General features: G+C 40.7%; 1 protein-coding gene across 3 annotated transcripts in view; it reads left to right on the plus strand.

Annotated features, from left to right (window-relative positions):
• Positions 1 to 17,655, plus strand: part of LOC146863856 (BOS complex subunit NCLN-like) — a 239,404-nt gene that overhangs the window by 206,653 nt on the left and 15,096 nt on the right. For all 3 annotated transcript variants that reach the window (XM_085628490.1, XM_085628507.1, XM_085628499.1), the window contains exons 11-14: positions 468 to 506; positions 4,346 to 4,509; positions 10,144 to 10,197; positions 14,267 to 14,345. In XM_085628490.1, the coding sequence (XP_085484616.1) occupies positions 468 to 506; positions 4,346 to 4,509; positions 10,144 to 10,197; positions 14,267 to 14,345 (336 nt within the window). The remainder of the gene's footprint in view (positions 1 to 467; positions 507 to 4,345; positions 4,510 to 10,143; positions 10,198 to 14,266; positions 14,346 to 17,655) is intronic.

Genomic DNA, 17,655 nt, shown 5'->3' on the forward strand with positions numbered 1-17,655 from the left:
TTTGATATGATCGTCATCTAATTTAAACTGAACAACCAATAAGATATGATATTTTTACTGGAAAAGGGGTGTGTGATGCAAGAAGGATGCATGCAGGCATCCTTTGTTAACAGTGTGAACAATTGACGTGAAATGCATGTATTTCATTTCATTAATCTCCTTAATGGTGGGGAGAGGATGTAGCCTTACAGCTAGAGCGGTCGACCTCGAAGCTGGGGAACTGGGTTCAAGTCTCGGCAACGACGCTCAACATCCTGTGATTCTGGGAAAATCCCTTAATCTCCCCGTGCCTAACAAAAATGAATGTGTCCCTGTAACGAAACTGGTGCTCATGTAAAGCGCTCTGATGCCCGATGTTTCGGGTATAGTTCGCGCTATATAAAACTGTAAAAAATATAATTAAAAAAAATAAAAATGGTCCCATTTTCTGACATGACAAATGATGATAACCTTCGTGTTTTTTTCAGAACATTCCAGAAAATCTTCGGGTATTTCAAGGAGAGCGGGTAAGTCCTCTTGTAATGCCATGTTCAGCTACTGCTCCATTGCAGAGTGTTGCAGTTGACAAGGCAATGATCCTAAGAAGTCACTCAGTTAGCCGGGAGCACCTTCAGGTTTTGTGGGTTGGAGCAGGGAAGGAGTGCATGAGTAAAGCACTTGAAGGGTTCTTCAGGTCTTTGTAGGGGGCGGGTTACGGTCTGGGTAGGTGTCTGTTATCCCTTTAGGATTACAAAGTATTAAGACATTTGCACAGATTCAAATGTAATAATTACTGTAGCACATTCCAAAATAAATGCATATCTGGAGCGAGGCACATCTGCACCTGTAAAGGTGATTGGTACAAGGTCAAGACATTGCTGTCTGTGGAAGGGATGCTGATCGAGGAAGTGGGGGGATGGGCCAAGCTCTGTGGTTTAAGGCTGTGTTGGCTGCATACAATATTTGTTTGGTGGAAGAAGAGTGGAAAGGAGGAGGTATGAGGAAGGAGTGAGAGACCTCCATTACTCGAGGTATAAAATGTTAGTAATTCTACATCATTTCTGGGGGTGCACCGGTCCTCAATGTACTTGGTGCTTCATGGCGTTCCCCAGTCAAGTGGAAGCATGGGGTAATGGTGTGGGAGGAGATCTACAATTCCCCACGAGGGCAATATCTCCTTCTTGAGATGGTGTCTTCATGCCAGTGCTCCCAGGGCCCTGTTCTAAAAGTTCCCTGTTGGGATAAGCTAATGTTCCACTGCACATTAAAGATGTGCGGTCGCTCACTGAATTGTTTTACCCGCCATTAGTCCTGCGATGCCAATCACGCAGTTCAGGGCCCATCCTGCACAGCGGGTCACACATATATACCGAATATTCACAAATAACCTGATTTTTAAAATGTTTCTCTGCAGCTGCAGTTTTGATCAAACCACTGAATTATAAATATTCACCTCTCAAACCTGCTCTGTGACCCGGCGTAACAGCCAGATATGCATATTAGCGATAAAAACAGAACTGCAGAGGAATTTGAAGTAACCTAAGGAACAATCCAATTAACACTTACAAATGCCTCTCGCCCTAAAACCCCGCTGGGAAACATTTTGAAAGATTTCATCCACCGTGGATTTGCTCAAAATCTGAAAACCTAAGACTCTTCACAAAGCGACACACTAATGATGCAGTGGGGAACTGATCCCACTGACACGAGGCAGCTGCCATCTTTAGCTCTGGTGGCGCCTAGCTATAATGAAGGCAACAGCCAGCACAAGAAACATTGAAAAAAAGCTCCCTTAAAAACCTGTTAACAAATAGAAAGCTGTTAAGAAAATGGAAAAGGCACGCCTTGTGAAACTCATCAGTGATGGCACAAAGAAATTAGGGGAGATCTACCAATAAGGCAACCTTTTGAAGTATCTTTTACCTCCTTCCAACATTTGACTTTTGAGGTGACATCCAAATTAGCCAACCAACAAAACTAATCTAATATCCCTCTAACCCATACCTAGTCACGTGCCTGAAATAATTCCTCAATAGAGGTAGTACTCAATTGACCTTGGGTTTGTGACACGTCCTTTAAAACACTCCCTCACAAAATGCATTCTGTTGACTCAAAAGTATTGCACATCTATGCTTGTTCTCCAATATCCTCTACATGTCAGGAATCAGGTTAGGCGAAGCCATGGAGGGGCTGGAAGCACTGGAGTACCTGTATGTGAAAGCTTAGAGAGTCAAAAGCGCTAGAACACTAACTCCTGGAGATGCATACTCACTCTCTTCCTGATGTAAGGTCACTTCCAGGTCAGGACGGGTAGAGCCCTGCTTACATTTTCTGAGACTTTATCTCCGTGCCTGGCAATGAGTTCAATGGTTTATTGCCTTGTTCGATCCTTGCTATAGTTCACACCTGTTTTGGCATCTCTCACAGTCTTACTTGTGTGGGTCCAACAGAATCGCAGGGTCTTTGTTGAGTTCCTGGTTGGCTCTGGGCTCATCATAGCATCTTCCACGCCTGGAAGCAGTGAGCCTTGTGTCAATTGTTACCCATGTGATACCTTCCAGCTGGTATCTATACTGACCCTTTGCACAGCGTCTTGCAACTGGTTAGATCTACCCAGGATTCATACCATCAATGAAGAGTGGTGCCGTCCCTTGATACAGACGAAGCTTCGGAGAGTGAGTTCCAATCCCGGGTTTCTCTCTTACTCCTTATCCCTGTTCCTCCTCTGGTTGCTGTGCTTGGTGACACTTATCACTCTGTTCACCAGTAGAGCGGCTAAGTGACTGCAAGATCTTTCAGAGAGTCTTGCGCAGAATCTTGACATACGCTTATAATACAATGAAAAATGAGGAACTAGACAACTTCAAAGGTACGTAGTACTCAACCACATCTTTAGTGACCTCATATTCAGGTTATGGCCTGCAATTTTCACTGAAACTACCCAGTCAACATCTAAGAAGAGCTTCTTCTAACCTTGGATGAATACTAGAACTCACCTCTAATATTCCTCAACCTCCATGCAGCCTACAACAATGTAAACACAACTGCTTGCTGAGAAGACACTAAGGGCAGGCTGGAATCTCCACACCTGCCCTGACATGGATCCTGGCATTCCAAGCCAAACACACCCAAAGTGGTTCCCTTATTGGGCATTAGAATCATCATCACACATGGTGTCTTGTGTCCTAAGAATCAGTTTGCCTGGTATTCAACAGCTACTTTCAACACTTACCCCAGCTCCTAGAGCAGTATTAATTGAACCTCCAAATGTAAGTCGATAATACCCGATTCAACTTCTACCTGGAAAGCATGTCATCAAACACGGACAAGATAACAACATGCCTGGGCCATGTATACCTTTGTCTGAACTGGTCTATGATTGAGATTCTGGTACCGAGGGGAACAGAAAACATTACTCCGCCCAGCAAGTGGTCTCCTACCTGCCACACACTGAAAATAAGGAATTTGAGTATTTGTTTTGATGCAGAGGTCTCCTTATTACTCAAGTCAGTGAGTGGTCATAGGCATTAACTTGCTGTATTTCCTACTCTTTACTAAACTCCAGTTCCTGCCTATTGACCACCAGGTCCAGCCGATGAATGGAATGAATAGAACGCCGTGTACACTGGTCTCTCAAAGAAGCCCATCCAGAGGCTACACAGGTCCCAAAATCAGACTGCCGGATTGGACCTGAGCCCAAGGAGAGGTGACCACAACACGCAAACTGTGAACTTGGCTCACTGGCTCTATGTAGATGGAAGGATTTCATTCAAAATCCTTTGCTGTATTTATAAAACCTAATGGGCCCTATGTATCCACAAACCCTAACTGACTGGACTTAGTTGTTCCCGGCATCCTAACATAACAACTCTGGCATATCATCAATACCTTGAGGTAACCAAATGCCAATGCAAAGATAACCTTCTCAAACATTTGCCTCTGTAAATATACACAACAAAGCAGTGGTGATCTTGAGTGCCTTCTCTCTTGCTGAAGCATCATTTAAGGGTAACTAGTGATAGCTACTGCTAGACCCACGTTGTTGCTTCTTGACTGCTAGGCTTTGCCTGTCTCCCAGTCTATCCACAGATCTTTTAAAAGCAAGAATGCATTAAGAGTTTGCAGCTAGTTTAGCTGGTTTATTAGTGCCTGCCATAAACCACTTGTTTTGTAATGTGCCACAGCCACAACTGTGCATTAAAGATAGTTTTTTTGTCAGATTGTATGATGTCACAACTTGTGTCGCACTGGGTATTGAACCTTGTGATGTTACTTCAGTTTCTCCTGTGATTTCGGTGCAGTGGTGCATCTGGTATCTTGATCCCCCTCCTACAATGAATGTTATCTCAAATGTGTTTGTTTCTAGGAAGTAGATGAGTCCCGACTGAGTGCAATTCTAGATTGGCTCGTGCTACAACCCCGCGCAGCGCAACTGATCAACAAGGATCACCCTCTGCTCACCACCATGGAGTATTTCTTGAAAAGATACCTGAGCAATGTTAAACGACATGTCTTTAAGGCTGATGAAGGGTAACCTAAAAGTGCTCTCAATGCTGAAATGTAGTCAGACTATGTACAGTTCACTGTTTCATTATGTACGTTCAAAAGAACTGTTGAATCTGCTTCTAATAGGTACATAGCTAAAAGAAATACCAAGTCACATGACATGATACAGGCGCATAGTCATCTAGCCAGTCTTTAATAATAGCAAGTACTGGCAAGGTCAATCAGTATTGCTTTGCTGGTGCTTTCAGGTGATGGCTGTTAGCTTTGCAGGTGCTTTTTATATTGCATCGACACTGGCAAAGCCAATAGTGGCGGCCGGCTATCTCTAAAGTCTAGTTTCTACTCTTTCAAGATGGCTGATACATATCATGTAGACGTACGGTGGTGGCCACCTTGAAAGTATTGAAAATAAAATTCAGCAAGTTTGGAACTTTATTTTTAATACTTGTGAAATTGCTGCCATGTTCTCTCATGCCATGTTGCATGACACAACTTTGGCAGCCATCTTGGAAGTGTGTACAAAATAATATACTTGGAATACGAAGTAATATATTTGGAGAAATAACAGATTCTTCTTCCTCCAATGTCTTTCATGATAGAGTATCTGCCTCCCATGTCAAGTGTCGGGCAAATATTTGATTTGATAATGAAATCAGGAAAATATGAGTGACCATTGAACATGACAAACATTTCCATATTTCATAGAAGTTAAATATATTAAATTCTTATGCTTAGTCCACACTGTGATCTTATGGTTAACAAATTTTAAACAATGACGCAGGTGGGCAAAGGGCTCTTTCTAACAATTCTCATGGCTACCTTTATCTACAGATTCATCACCATAGAATACTCCCCCGGATCTGGGAAACATTTCTATGTATGATTCTATGTAAGATAGCGCACACCAAATTTTAAAAAACTGTAGTCTATGTGGTTAAATCTCAGTAAATGAAGCGTGCAACTCAGACACGAAGTAGCCCTCCTCGTAACTCAATAGAAAACTGCTGATGTGTATACACCAGTATACTGGGTGCACTGCTGGATAAATATGCTACACAGTTAAGACATATTAGTTACTGAAAAGACAAAACTTGACCAAAGGAATAAACGATCTAAATAATGTGACAATTTGACAGTCCGTTGAATCACGGTGATTTATAATAAAGCTGTATTTATCATTCAATCACATAAATGACATAGAAATATACAAGACAATAATTGAAAAGTGGCTCAAAACGAAATCCACATGAATGAAATCAGAGTATCTGCACTCGGGCAGAGAACTTAGTCGTCAGTTCGCAAGAAAACCCAATGCATTTCGGGATGTTATACATCCCTTCTTCAGGGGCAGCTGTTGAAAAAATACTAGAATACATTTCATGACCTTGAAATTCAGAACGTGACTAATTATAACATGAACGGACAACGATACAATACAGGGTGCAGCAGGCTGAAGCCCAAGCGGAAACAATGCTGGTCTATTTCAAACTAGAGCAATGTAAAAAATAAACCCAGTGTCATGGAAGTTGTGCTTATAAAAAAACTGCCAAAGAAGTGAAAAGAAGCTGAAATGGAACAGAAGTGATTCAGATAGTCAAACAGCTAATTACCAAAGTCAACCACCAAGTGCATGAGTAGAAAGGAAACGATGTGACGAGATGAATAATAACATAAATAAGCTGATGAAAACCTGGAAAGTTCTGGCCAAATGAATTGAACGACTGTATCAGAATCGGAATGTACAGGATGGGATGAGAAAAATGAACTGGGGCTTTATGCCTGGAACGGGAAAACACAAGAAAAACTGTAAAACACAACAGTAAAACTGAAGCTTATATTAAAAACGAGTGTAACGGTAAAGAAGGAAGCTTACTGAAAATGCAGCAAGAACCAGCCGCTGGGCTGGATGTATACTGTGGCCCGAATGTTCAGAGGGCTGGGGAAGGATTCAGTGGCTTGCAGGGAAAGCCATTGTGTGACGGCAAGCTGCGCAAACTCTACAATCAAAGTGGGGAGAACCATTGTAGAAACAAATACAAAATAATTTTAAAAAACTGCGTGCAGGGAACTGTGTATGCTGCTTACCCCGTGTACTGGGCAAGCGAAGAAAACGGCAACCGGTCGTGGCTCCTGTGTACATCCGTAAAGGTGTGTGTCCGTGGCGCGTTCTACTCGGAAGATGAATACGCGCCCGTGATCACGTGGTGAATGAGAATGGTGCTCATAGAAATGGGACTGCTAAAGCTTGTGAAAATAAATACACCAAGTGGTGCTGCAGGGTCACGCGGGGCGCAAGCTGAAGTAATGTGAACAGATAGGTGTGGATGTAAAATACACAGTGAGAAACGGAAAATTTGAGAGAAAACGTCTGAAAATGTGACGGGAATGGGGAACGAGTGAAAAATAAAAAACGACCAGGTGGAGATGGACCAATGGTATGCATGAAAAAATGAATCAGATGTTCAGGTTCTGAGAAGTAATGAAACACTGTTAGCTGGAAACAGCTAAAGTGTGCTTGTAAAATAGAGGAAACAAACTGTGAAAAAACAAATACAAAATTAAAATGAACGAAATAAAATGGAGGATCCCAAACTGTAGAGAAATAATTTTGCTCAAATTGAAGAGACCGTACAATCTAAACGGAAGAAAGCAAGTGGCTGGAGGGAAAAAAGTCTGTGAAATCATGGACACAATGAGAGACAAATGGGCATTGGCAAGTACAGACAGACAGTCTAGAAGTCAAATGGCAAATTCCGACATATTATTATAAAAAACACTGCATTTCAATTTTATCATTAAGCCCAAATGGTAGCAAGGTGTGCAAAAACTTGGTCCACCAGACTTCTCTTTGTGATAAAAGCCTGTCTGTATTCAACTGTGTGTTTCGGGGCATCATCTCAAGTATAGTGAATCTAAGTTGTGCAATAGTGTGGCGGTGTTCTAACCAGTGTGATGTGAGAGGAGATTTGAGACTTCTGGTTCGAATGGAACTTTTGTGTTCTGAAATTCTCACTTTCACTTTTCGAGAGGTTTTCCCCACATACATGAGTCCGCAGGGACATTTGATAGTATAGATAACATTGGTGGTGTCACATGTGCCAGTGTATCTAAGTTGAATGGTTTTGCCTGTTCGTGGGTGGTTAATGACATTGCCAGTGATGACATTGTGGCAATTAACGCAGTTCTGACATTTTTGCATGCCTTTGTGCTCAACAACTTCTGTCGTGGATGTTGTTGATAGTAAATCTTTGATATTTTTACTCCGAGTGTATGCGAAGATGGGATCAGAGGAAAATAATCCATTAAAATCTGGTTCATGTTTGAGAATGTCCCATCTGTTTTTGATGAGCTGGTAGAGAATGTAGATACAAAGACATGTTTGTTTGAAGGGTTTTTGACTTGTGGAATCAGGAGTTCAGTACGTGACTTCGTCTAGTTCTGGACATGGCGGACTCAAGAACTGATTCAGGATTTTTTCAACAGCTGCCCCTGAAGAAGGGATGTATAACATCCCGAAATGCATTGGGTTTTCTTGCGAACTGACGACTAAGTTCTCTGCCCGAGTGCAGATACTCTGATTTCATTCATGTGGATTTCGTTTTGAGCCACTTTTCAATTATTGTCTTGTATATTTCTATGTCATTTATGTGATTGAATGATAAATACAGCTTTATTATAAATCACCGTGATTCAACGGACTGTCAAATTGTCACATTATTTAGATCGTTTATTCCTTTGGTCAAGTTTTGTCTTTTCAGTAACTAATATGTCTTAACTGTGTAGCATATTTATCCAGCAGTGCACCCAGTATACTGGTGTATACACATCAGCAGTTTTCTAAACATTTCTATGTAGCAATACTCAAGTGTGCCACTAGGTGGCACCATGTGGTTCCACACTGAATGTCCAGTGACATGGCAGAGCCATACATAAGCACCACCCTGTCGAGCTGACATCAGTTTGTTTCTTTTCGTTCCTTCAGACACGGATCCGGAGCTCCGCTCCCAAAATTGATTTTTTTTTTATGTCTTCTAAAATGACTTCACCAAGTGCTAGCGGACTATGTCCCAACCTAAAACAACAGTTTTCAAGGCATTTTGTGACTGCAGAAAGCAGATAACGGGCCTGCACGAGGTGTGTCTTTGGTCTCTGGATTTGGGCCATGATTCTAATCATGCAATAAGTGGCCCTCATGCACCTGAAGAAGTCAAGCCTATATGTAAGTCCTGCTCCTGATCCAAGTCACAGGCGGGAGCTCAGTTCTGGACCCAAGGCCTTTCCTATAACCACTCAACTTTCCATTTGAAGTCTTCCTGTCTTCCGAAGTCCAAATCTAAGTACAAGCATAAGAAAGTGAAGCTGGAGTTGACTCCATCCCGCAACTCTGACTCCAAGGAGAAGGGACTAGGGTGTCACGATGTCAGTCATAACCTTTGAAGTCTCCTGCCATGGAACTGATTCCTCTAGTCCTGATGCGTTCCAAAATTCCCAGGCTGTTGTTGACCCCGCAGCAGAGCTGGGCCTTTGAGGAGGCCATGCTGCAAATATTCAGAGAGCGATGTCATCCATGATATCATCAATGATGTAATTTGAGATGTTATCACTGATGTCATCAATGATGTCACTGAACATGACATGTCATAAGTAATGTAGTATGTGAGGTCATAAGCAGTGCAAGGCGGGGGTGCAGATAATAGTTAGCTCAGTAAACTTCAGTTTGTTTTGTTGAAAATGGTATTCTTTAACTGACATTTTCACCTAATTCAGAACACAGACGCATGAGGCCGAAGGGGAAAAAAAGCCCCCTGGGCCAATCAGAACACTCTTTTTTTAATTCAACTGTCAATATATCCATATATTTTGAGCCTTCATTTCTCTTAAAGTTCTAAATTATTTTACAAATCGCAAAAGCTTGCTTTCTGGGTTCAGTTCTAGCTTTCTGACAAATTTGGTATAATTCTGGTCAGCCATTTGGCAGTAGCACTGTCTAAATTTCCCTATGGAATGCATTTGGGACCCCCCCCCCTTTTACTTGCATCAGCTCGACAGATCACCCTGAAACTTTCCAGGACGGAGCTGAGGTAGATGAACTTTTTGTGATAAATTTTTTGAAGATTCGTCAAACGGCGCCAAAGTTATTAGTAAAACAAAAATAATGCTCTTCTTGTGGAAACTCTGACCTAACTATAAGTAAACAAAGTCTTTCTTTATGTATTTAACTCCTTTTCTATTATCTATTTATTTTTAATGCCTATTTACATTCTAAAATATTTACAACTTTATACCAATTATTAACAAAATGTTTTTCAATGAAGGTTTATAATCCTACATTTAAAACTGTATTGCCAAATTGCAAATGCATATTTATAAGCTAAATTTTGTTTTGTGTAGCATATAATTTGATTAATTTGGTATGAGAGCTTATGGGAAACAATTGTTATTTTAAAAGATCTTTCTGTGAAGTAAGTTTTGGTCAATGTTTTAAAGACATTCACTCACATTCATTTCTGCATCCAGAAGTATTGATCACATTGAAATTGTGATGTCTGTTTCCATTGGTGTTGTAAGTCTTGCATGATGCCCAGAATAGGTGTATTACTAGAGAGAATTTCAGATTTGCTACATATCTTAATTGTGTCTAAACGTTATGTTTTCTAGGGAGCCAGAGTTTGTTTTCTATGACCAGCTTAAGCAAACAATGACCTCACACAGGTAAAAACACCCTCCATTCACCGAGAGTCACACAGGATTTTTTTTTTTTATTTCTCTGAGTTTACCATTTGGTTACACTGAAACATAATGTATCCTGATTAACATTTGAGAATTGATCCTTTTAAAATACCATTACTAGCTTATCTGACGTCATCTCTACGTGACACCATTGCTTTGAGTCTGAGTTACTGGTCCAGTCTTGGAGTACGTTACATCACTGCTCAATGTGATGATTAAGAAGCGACTTGATTGACTGTATCGAGGATTGGAGGTCTTATCTTGTGTAATCATTGGCACCCTTTTTCCAAATTGTTAAATGATTATCATTTCAGCATCCTACAATTCTGCCTGTCCTTACAGCTGAAACTTCTTGTCTGGAAGTGACAATCTCTCTGCTACTACTATGCTGCAGTCTCTTATTACGCTTCTTTTGTATTATTCTGGTTTTATATTCCATATTCTCTTTCTTCTGGTTGTTGTTCAGTAGCTGTCCATATCCTTTCAAGTTGATTTTATGTTCCTTGCTTGTGGATGTGTGTGGTGCATAGGCTTATAATATACAGGTGCGGCCGTCACAGATCGGTGGTAGGGGGTTGGGGGCGAGGGGGAGAGGATGCATGAGGTAAGGGGAGGATGCGGGAGGGAGGAGCACGCGGGGGAAGCAGCTATGATAAAAATCTAATTAAAATTAAAAACATACCTTTTCGCCACTTCCTCGCCCATCTCTCCTCTGTAGTCTTCTCTCTCCCTCGGCCACAGAAAGCACATCCAGGCTCCTAGTCAGCCAATCACAATGCTGCCTTAGCAGCGTTGTGATTTGTCTGAGCGCTGTTTTTCGGTGCTTAGGTGCTGACTGGAGGCCTGGGCATGATCTCTCCACGCAGGCTGTAATGCAGCCTGAACGGAGAACCAGCGAAGGGTGCAAGACTGTTTTGGGCCGGCCTATAGGACCGTCCAAGCAGTCATTGGGCGTCACAGGGTGCTACCTCTCCTCGCCTACCCCAGCCCCCTCATGCAAAGCTGTGGGCGGAAGTAGGAAAACATAAAATGATAATTACTGGAGTTATTATCATTTTATTTTCTCTATCTTTCACTGCAAAAAAGTAGTGGGGCAACGCTCCTCTGCCATAGCGGAGGAGCCGCCACTGATAATATAGTCAATTAGCTTATTCAGCCCTGTGACTTACTACAAGAAATTGATAACAAATCCAACCTTCTTTGGAGCCCTTGGACTACACAGTTCTGCTCTTCAAACCTCTAGCTTCCAGTATACAATCTCCATTGTGTTGTTGCACCTTCACAACGTTGTTAGTGTCAAAAAATTAGCCCCGCTCCTTATCCTTTTGAGGAAGTTGGTCATCTGCACCACTGAGATTGGAAATCGTCTTATGTGTTGACGTATTACTAACCAACACCAAAGGTATCATGATCCACACTGTACGGCTGAAAAGCACTTGGTAATTCTATATTCAAAACCATTGGCTGTTAACTTATTACTTTGTACATAGGTGTTACCTGCTCAGAATTCAGTGTGGAAATCCACCACCCATTGACAGTTTTGGACCAACCTCAGCAACCCAGCGTGCATTAAGATAAACGGTTAAAACTGAAAAATGTTTATGGTTGCAATAGATAGTGCCTCCTTTGACCCTTTTAGTGAAACTTTTGGGAATAGAGAGACAAGAAGTATTTGAGCACCTTTATTGCCTTCACATGGAGTAGATGCAAGAGAGTATGACTGCCTTATAGAGGCACTGAACAGAGCTAATATTATACCTATCCTCAACATGTTCATGAACCCGCTGAATGGTGTATGTTTGCACTTAAAAGTTATGCAGCTAACTGCGATTTTGGTCACATTGTTGTCTTAAATATTAGACATCAAGTCATTATTTATTGTTCAAATAAAAAATGCAAGACAGCCTTTGAGACACTTCAACCCTACCCTGACCTGTTTAAAAGGATCAACATTGCCAATGACAGTTGCTTCTCTCAGAACTATAATCGTAGGGCCCGATTCACAGAACTAACTTAAGACAAAATCCTAAACTTACTACCATTTTCGTATTCACAGAAGGCACTTACTCATTTTGGTATTCACAGAAGACACTTACTCACTTCGGTATTCACAGAAGTTAGGAGGAGTCCTAACTTTAGGACTCCTAAATGCCTTCTGTGAATACCGAAAGTCTTAAAATTAGGATTTTTCTCAGTTTAGGAGTCCTAAAGTTAGGACTCCTAAATTTACTACTACTAAACTCTAAAAATCCTAATTTTAAGGCTTTCGGTATTCACAGAAGGCATTTAGGAGTCTTAAAGTTAGGAGTCCTAACTTTACTACTACTAAATTGAGAAAAATCCTTATTTTAAGACTTTCGGTATTCACAGAAGGCATTTTGGAGTCCTAAAGTTAGGAGTCCTAACTATACTACTACTAAACTGAGAAAAATCCTAATTTGAAGACTTTCGGTATTCACAGAAGGCATATAGGAGTCCTAAAGTTAGGAGTCCTAACTTTACTACTACTAAATTGAGAAAAATCCTAATTTTAAGACTTTCGGTATTCACAGAAGGCATTTAGGAGTCCTGAAGTTAGGAGTCCTAACAATACTACTACTAAACTGAGAAAAATCCTAATTTTAAGACTTTCGGTATTCACAGAAGGCATTTAGGAGTCCTAAAGTTAGGAGTCCTAACAATACTACTACTAAACTGAGAAAAATCCTAATTTTAAGACTTTCGGTATTCACAGAAGGCATTTAGGAGTCCTAAAGTTAGGACTCCTAACTTCTGTCAATACCAAAATGAGTAAGTGCCTTCTGTGAATACCAAAATGGTAGTAAGTTTAGGATTTTGTGTTAAGTTAGTTCTGTGAATCGGGCCCCCAGTCTCTTTCTTTGGAATTACCAGTTTTTGCACACATTATCTGATGAGGAAAACTAATTCAGCCCATCAACACAGTGTGTTACCAAGTAACATGGACCAACACAGCTTTTTACTAGGTTTATGTGAGTTTAATTTAAGGTTTATTAACAATTTGCTGTCATTTCTGCTCCTATGTGGTTATTATTAAAAACGTTTTTCGTGGGCCCATTTCGTATATTTTTTTGAGTGATGCATTTGTTAGAGGGCGACCATTAATGCTGCTCTGCTTAGTCTGTTTTCACTCTCTATCAAGAGTATATTTACTGCAGATAGATGTTCAGATGATGTAGAGGTTGTTCTAAGTCAGCTTACAGCTGGTAAATAAGTAACTGTGGCATTCTCGTCAAAGTCAGTTCACTGAGAGAGGTTTTTGCACATTTCTTGAGTGTAGAACCATGTAAAACTTCTCTTTGGGGCAATATATTTTACATCAGGCAGATCACCAGTATTATTGTCTTCAATTGATAGTAGTAGTACTGGGAAAGCCTCTAAATGTCTGCTTAAAATTTTGTCTGATATGAGTAGAACATTTCCGTCCCTTTTATACCTGGATCATTAAACATAAGAGCAGACTCCCTCTCTAGACTCTCTGAGTACAAAGGTGAATCAATTCAACAAGATTATTTAGAAGAATATGTTGTTACCTCTATCGAAGATGCTGATTTAAAAATTTCCGGATGACTCTAAAAGCCCTTCTTCTTTGTTTATTGTTCCCCACATTGGATGTGAATGCAGTTGAGTCTTTACAGTGCACATATTGAACTCTGTGGGAAAGATTCCATCACACTGCATAATGAATGGAATGTAACAGCGTGCCTTCTGCTTAAAATCAAAAAGTCCCATCTGACAAAAATATGACTGATTATTAAGTCATCTAAACCCATGTGCTCAATATCCAACTGTCAAAATGAATGTTTCTTGGTTGGAAATGTTTCCATTTGAGAGGAAGACCCTTGCTGATAAAGTAAAATAAATGGAATACAGTTCCCCTCACTATGTTCAGACTATCTCCCACTTAGAATACTGAAAAACATATTTTCATCTATATCTTCATCGTATTGCTCGTGAGAGCCATCATGACTTTACCAGACGGTGTACTTTAGAAAAATCAATATGACATATCTTGACAACTTTCTATTTTCAGAGTAAAACCTGCTGTCTTTGACCTGCTTGTGGCCATTGTTATTGCAGCTTATCTGGGAGTTGTCCACCAAGTTATACAGGTAAGAAAGTGTAAGCTGAGTGGATGCAGACATAATTCTATTTGGTTCTATAATTAGGTGCCTTGTTATGAAGGCTGAAGCATTCCCTGAGTTGTGCTATATGATTGTAACTGTAATTGTATTTATATATCTTAAAAACTACTGAATGGAATTTCACCGTTTAAACAGAAGCGTGCTTTCTGGACCAATAGCTATCTCTCTGCCAAATTTGGTACAATTCAGTTCAGCAGTTCAGGCTGTAGCCGTGTCCAAACTATCCTATGGAAATTACCATGGAGAAAACACATTTTGGGACCCCCCTTTTTTCTCGGCCCCCTCCTTGACAAATCACCCCTAAACTTTCAAGACAGGAGCTGACCTGAGTGAACAAATAGTTTTGGAAGTTTCGTGAAGATTCGTCAAACGGCATCAAAGTTATTGGCAAATAAAAAAACGCTTTTCCTATGGAAACTAGGTTCTAACTATAACAACCTACTGGCGGTCACCAGTAGGTAATTATAGTTAGAACCTAGTGTGGATTCGTTGTGGATTAGTATGAGGAAATAAAAGTTGTTATTTGTAACGGTGGACATGTGAGTCTGTTAGTTGGACTGAATACGATAAAGGAGGGATAGAGGAGGGAAGAGTCTAAAAAGTGTTATTTGGGAGATCTTTGATTTGTCACGGGCACTAGGCCTAACCAAATGAGTGTGGTAGCGTTTTTATTGAGAGAAATGTGTGAATGCTGGCTAGTGAAAATGTTATGAATCCCTACAGATTCAGGAATTTTCCTCACAAAAAGGTGAGGAAAAAGTGTGATTTAGCCTAAGATTTGAGGTTTTCAAGTAATTTTGGGTAAGACAACGTAGTGTGCAAGTCACATTTCCATGGACTCCCTGTATGAATAGTTTTCAGAAATGTCTGGGCTTAGTAGAGTTTCCTGGGTCGCTGCAGTGCCTCAGCACAAGTACAATTGCTATCCACATTGCCAAAAGGAGTCGATTTTGATGCGTGTGTAGTGATGCATCTTGTTCGGGCATCCACCTGGCAAGCAACTTATGTCTTATGAAATACTTTCTTTATTGCTTAATTAACAAACATCATTGCAATGAAAACATTAATATCCTGAATAAAAAATAACAATTTCCTAGTAATTTGATCGATATGCAGCAGTACAAAAAAATAAAGTTACTATGGTTACATGCCGTACTAGAACATTGATACCACATATAAACATCTTTTATCACGGTCGCACTGTAATCATAAAACGAATAACATATTATGTTCACATTCCCAGGAATATACAATAAAAACTATAAACATTATGGAACACGGTGCAAATAAGCTGTAAAGTGCCTAGGTGCGAGAACTGTAAACATTATGTACCATTGTGCAAATGAGCAATAAAGAGCCTCTATACGCTTTTGTAGCCTGATGTCTGAAATTACCGAAGGACCAGAACTTTAAAGATTGTATGCCGTTGTGCAAATGAGCAGAAAAGCGCTTCTGTACTTTCATGTATTCTTTATAGCCAGATTGTCATAGTAGGTGTCAGCAACCTAAAAACAGCAACTTTATATTTTCTAATCCATTAAAACTAGCCTCAGGTTGCAAACGCCAGCAATTTTTCAGCATTTGTTAAAAATGTCATCATTTGGCATTACAATGGAATCTACTCGCCCGATAGACATAAAGTTTGGGCCCGGTGGGCTGATCTTAACCCAGCCCTAAGGAATAGAGGTTTTAATAGTGCACAACGTGTTTTAAGCAATTTAGGATACGCACATACTATGTTATCTGTCATGTTAGTGACAGAGGATTCCATCCTAAATCAGGCCCTTACTTCTGAATCACTGCGAAAGCTAGACATTGAAATACTTGTGGATTATGGAGGCAGCAACAGATATGGGCAGAGTTTTTAGGTGGTTTCAATGCCACATAAATCAACTGCAACTAGACCTGCTGAGAGAGTTCAGAACTACTCCTCTGTGCTTGTGTGGTGAAATTTTTAAAAAACCTTGTAAAACGAAAAGAAATGTGCGGACAGTGGTGGCCGCTCCACTAGGGCGTTGGGGCACTGCCCTACTGCTTTCTCACGGTGCCAGAAGCAGAAAATAAAATGGTATTTAAAATACCATTTTATTTCCTGCTTCTCGTGCTGCGAGAAAGCAGACGTTAGGGGTATGCCTGGTAGGGGGTGGGTGGGATGGACTGCCATTGCAGTGTTGTGATTGGCCTTACAGGAGGGGAGGGAGCAGCATGCCTGTTCCTGTGTTCGGAAGCAGTAGAGGCCGCGCGGGACCCGGCCGAGCAGCAGAGGCAGACCCGGTCAGGTAAGTTACTTTTCACATCCCCCCTGCCAACACCTGCGCGACCCCCCCCTCCTCCGAATATTAAGTGTCGCGACTGTGTGCGGATAAATTAAGAATAGAGTGCATAAAAGATGCAAAGTTCTCTGGCTTTTACAGTCATGTGCAATGATCAGCAATCATCTGCTGGGTGGAGCTCTTGATGCGCTCTGCTCTGACTGCAGAGAAGAGATGATACAGACAGATGATTCCAGGGCCAGGTTTTCACTGAAGATATAAACCCACACAAGATGCTTTATTCAGGAGTAGTGTGTAGTGATGCATCTTGTTCGGGCATCCACCTGGCAAGCAACTTATGTCTTGTGAATCTCCTTCCTTGCAGATAGTTCTTCAGCTCTCACTTTTCACAGTTGTTTTCTTTTTATCTTCTGCAGTCTTGGGATGATTCACAGACTATGGTGATTCACCTATGTAGTTTTTCAATAATTCATAAGATGCACTTGCTTTTCTACAAAGGGTGGCTTCTGCTTTCAAGACAACAATCTGCTGAAGAAGTACTTTGCAAAGCAATCACATACATACGTACATAAATATAGCACTTATAAATGACAAATATAACTAATAAACAAGTCGTTCTGCAGTTACTGATTCTAAGTTAAAGAGTGCGTACACCGAGCAGCACGGCTCACTATTGCAATATAGTTATATTAGTTATTGATCATAAGAGTCTCAAAACGATAAGCTTCATCCTGATAGTCAGGCTCTGATGGGGCTGACAGACTACTGTCCATTTGCCGGGACTGGCACCTGCCCATAACACCATCAGAGAAACAGCAGCATTTGCATCACTGTACAGCTGAGGCCTCTAGTCAGGAAGTACAACCCAAGCCCAGAGACCTTTCCAAAAATAGTTACTGTTCCTTTATGTACAATTCGTTACAATTTTGGAATAAAAACACACATATAAATAAGTTAGACTGATATGCAGTGTAAGAGCTCTGTATATTTTCTTAAGCCAAATC

The sequence above is a fragment of the Triturus cristatus genome, chromosome 2_1 (assembly GCF_964204655.1).
Source record: "Triturus cristatus chromosome 2_1, aTriCri1.1, whole genome shotgun sequence".
In the NCBI taxonomy this organism is placed as follows: Eukaryota; Metazoa; Chordata; class Amphibia; order Caudata; family Salamandridae; genus Triturus; species Triturus cristatus.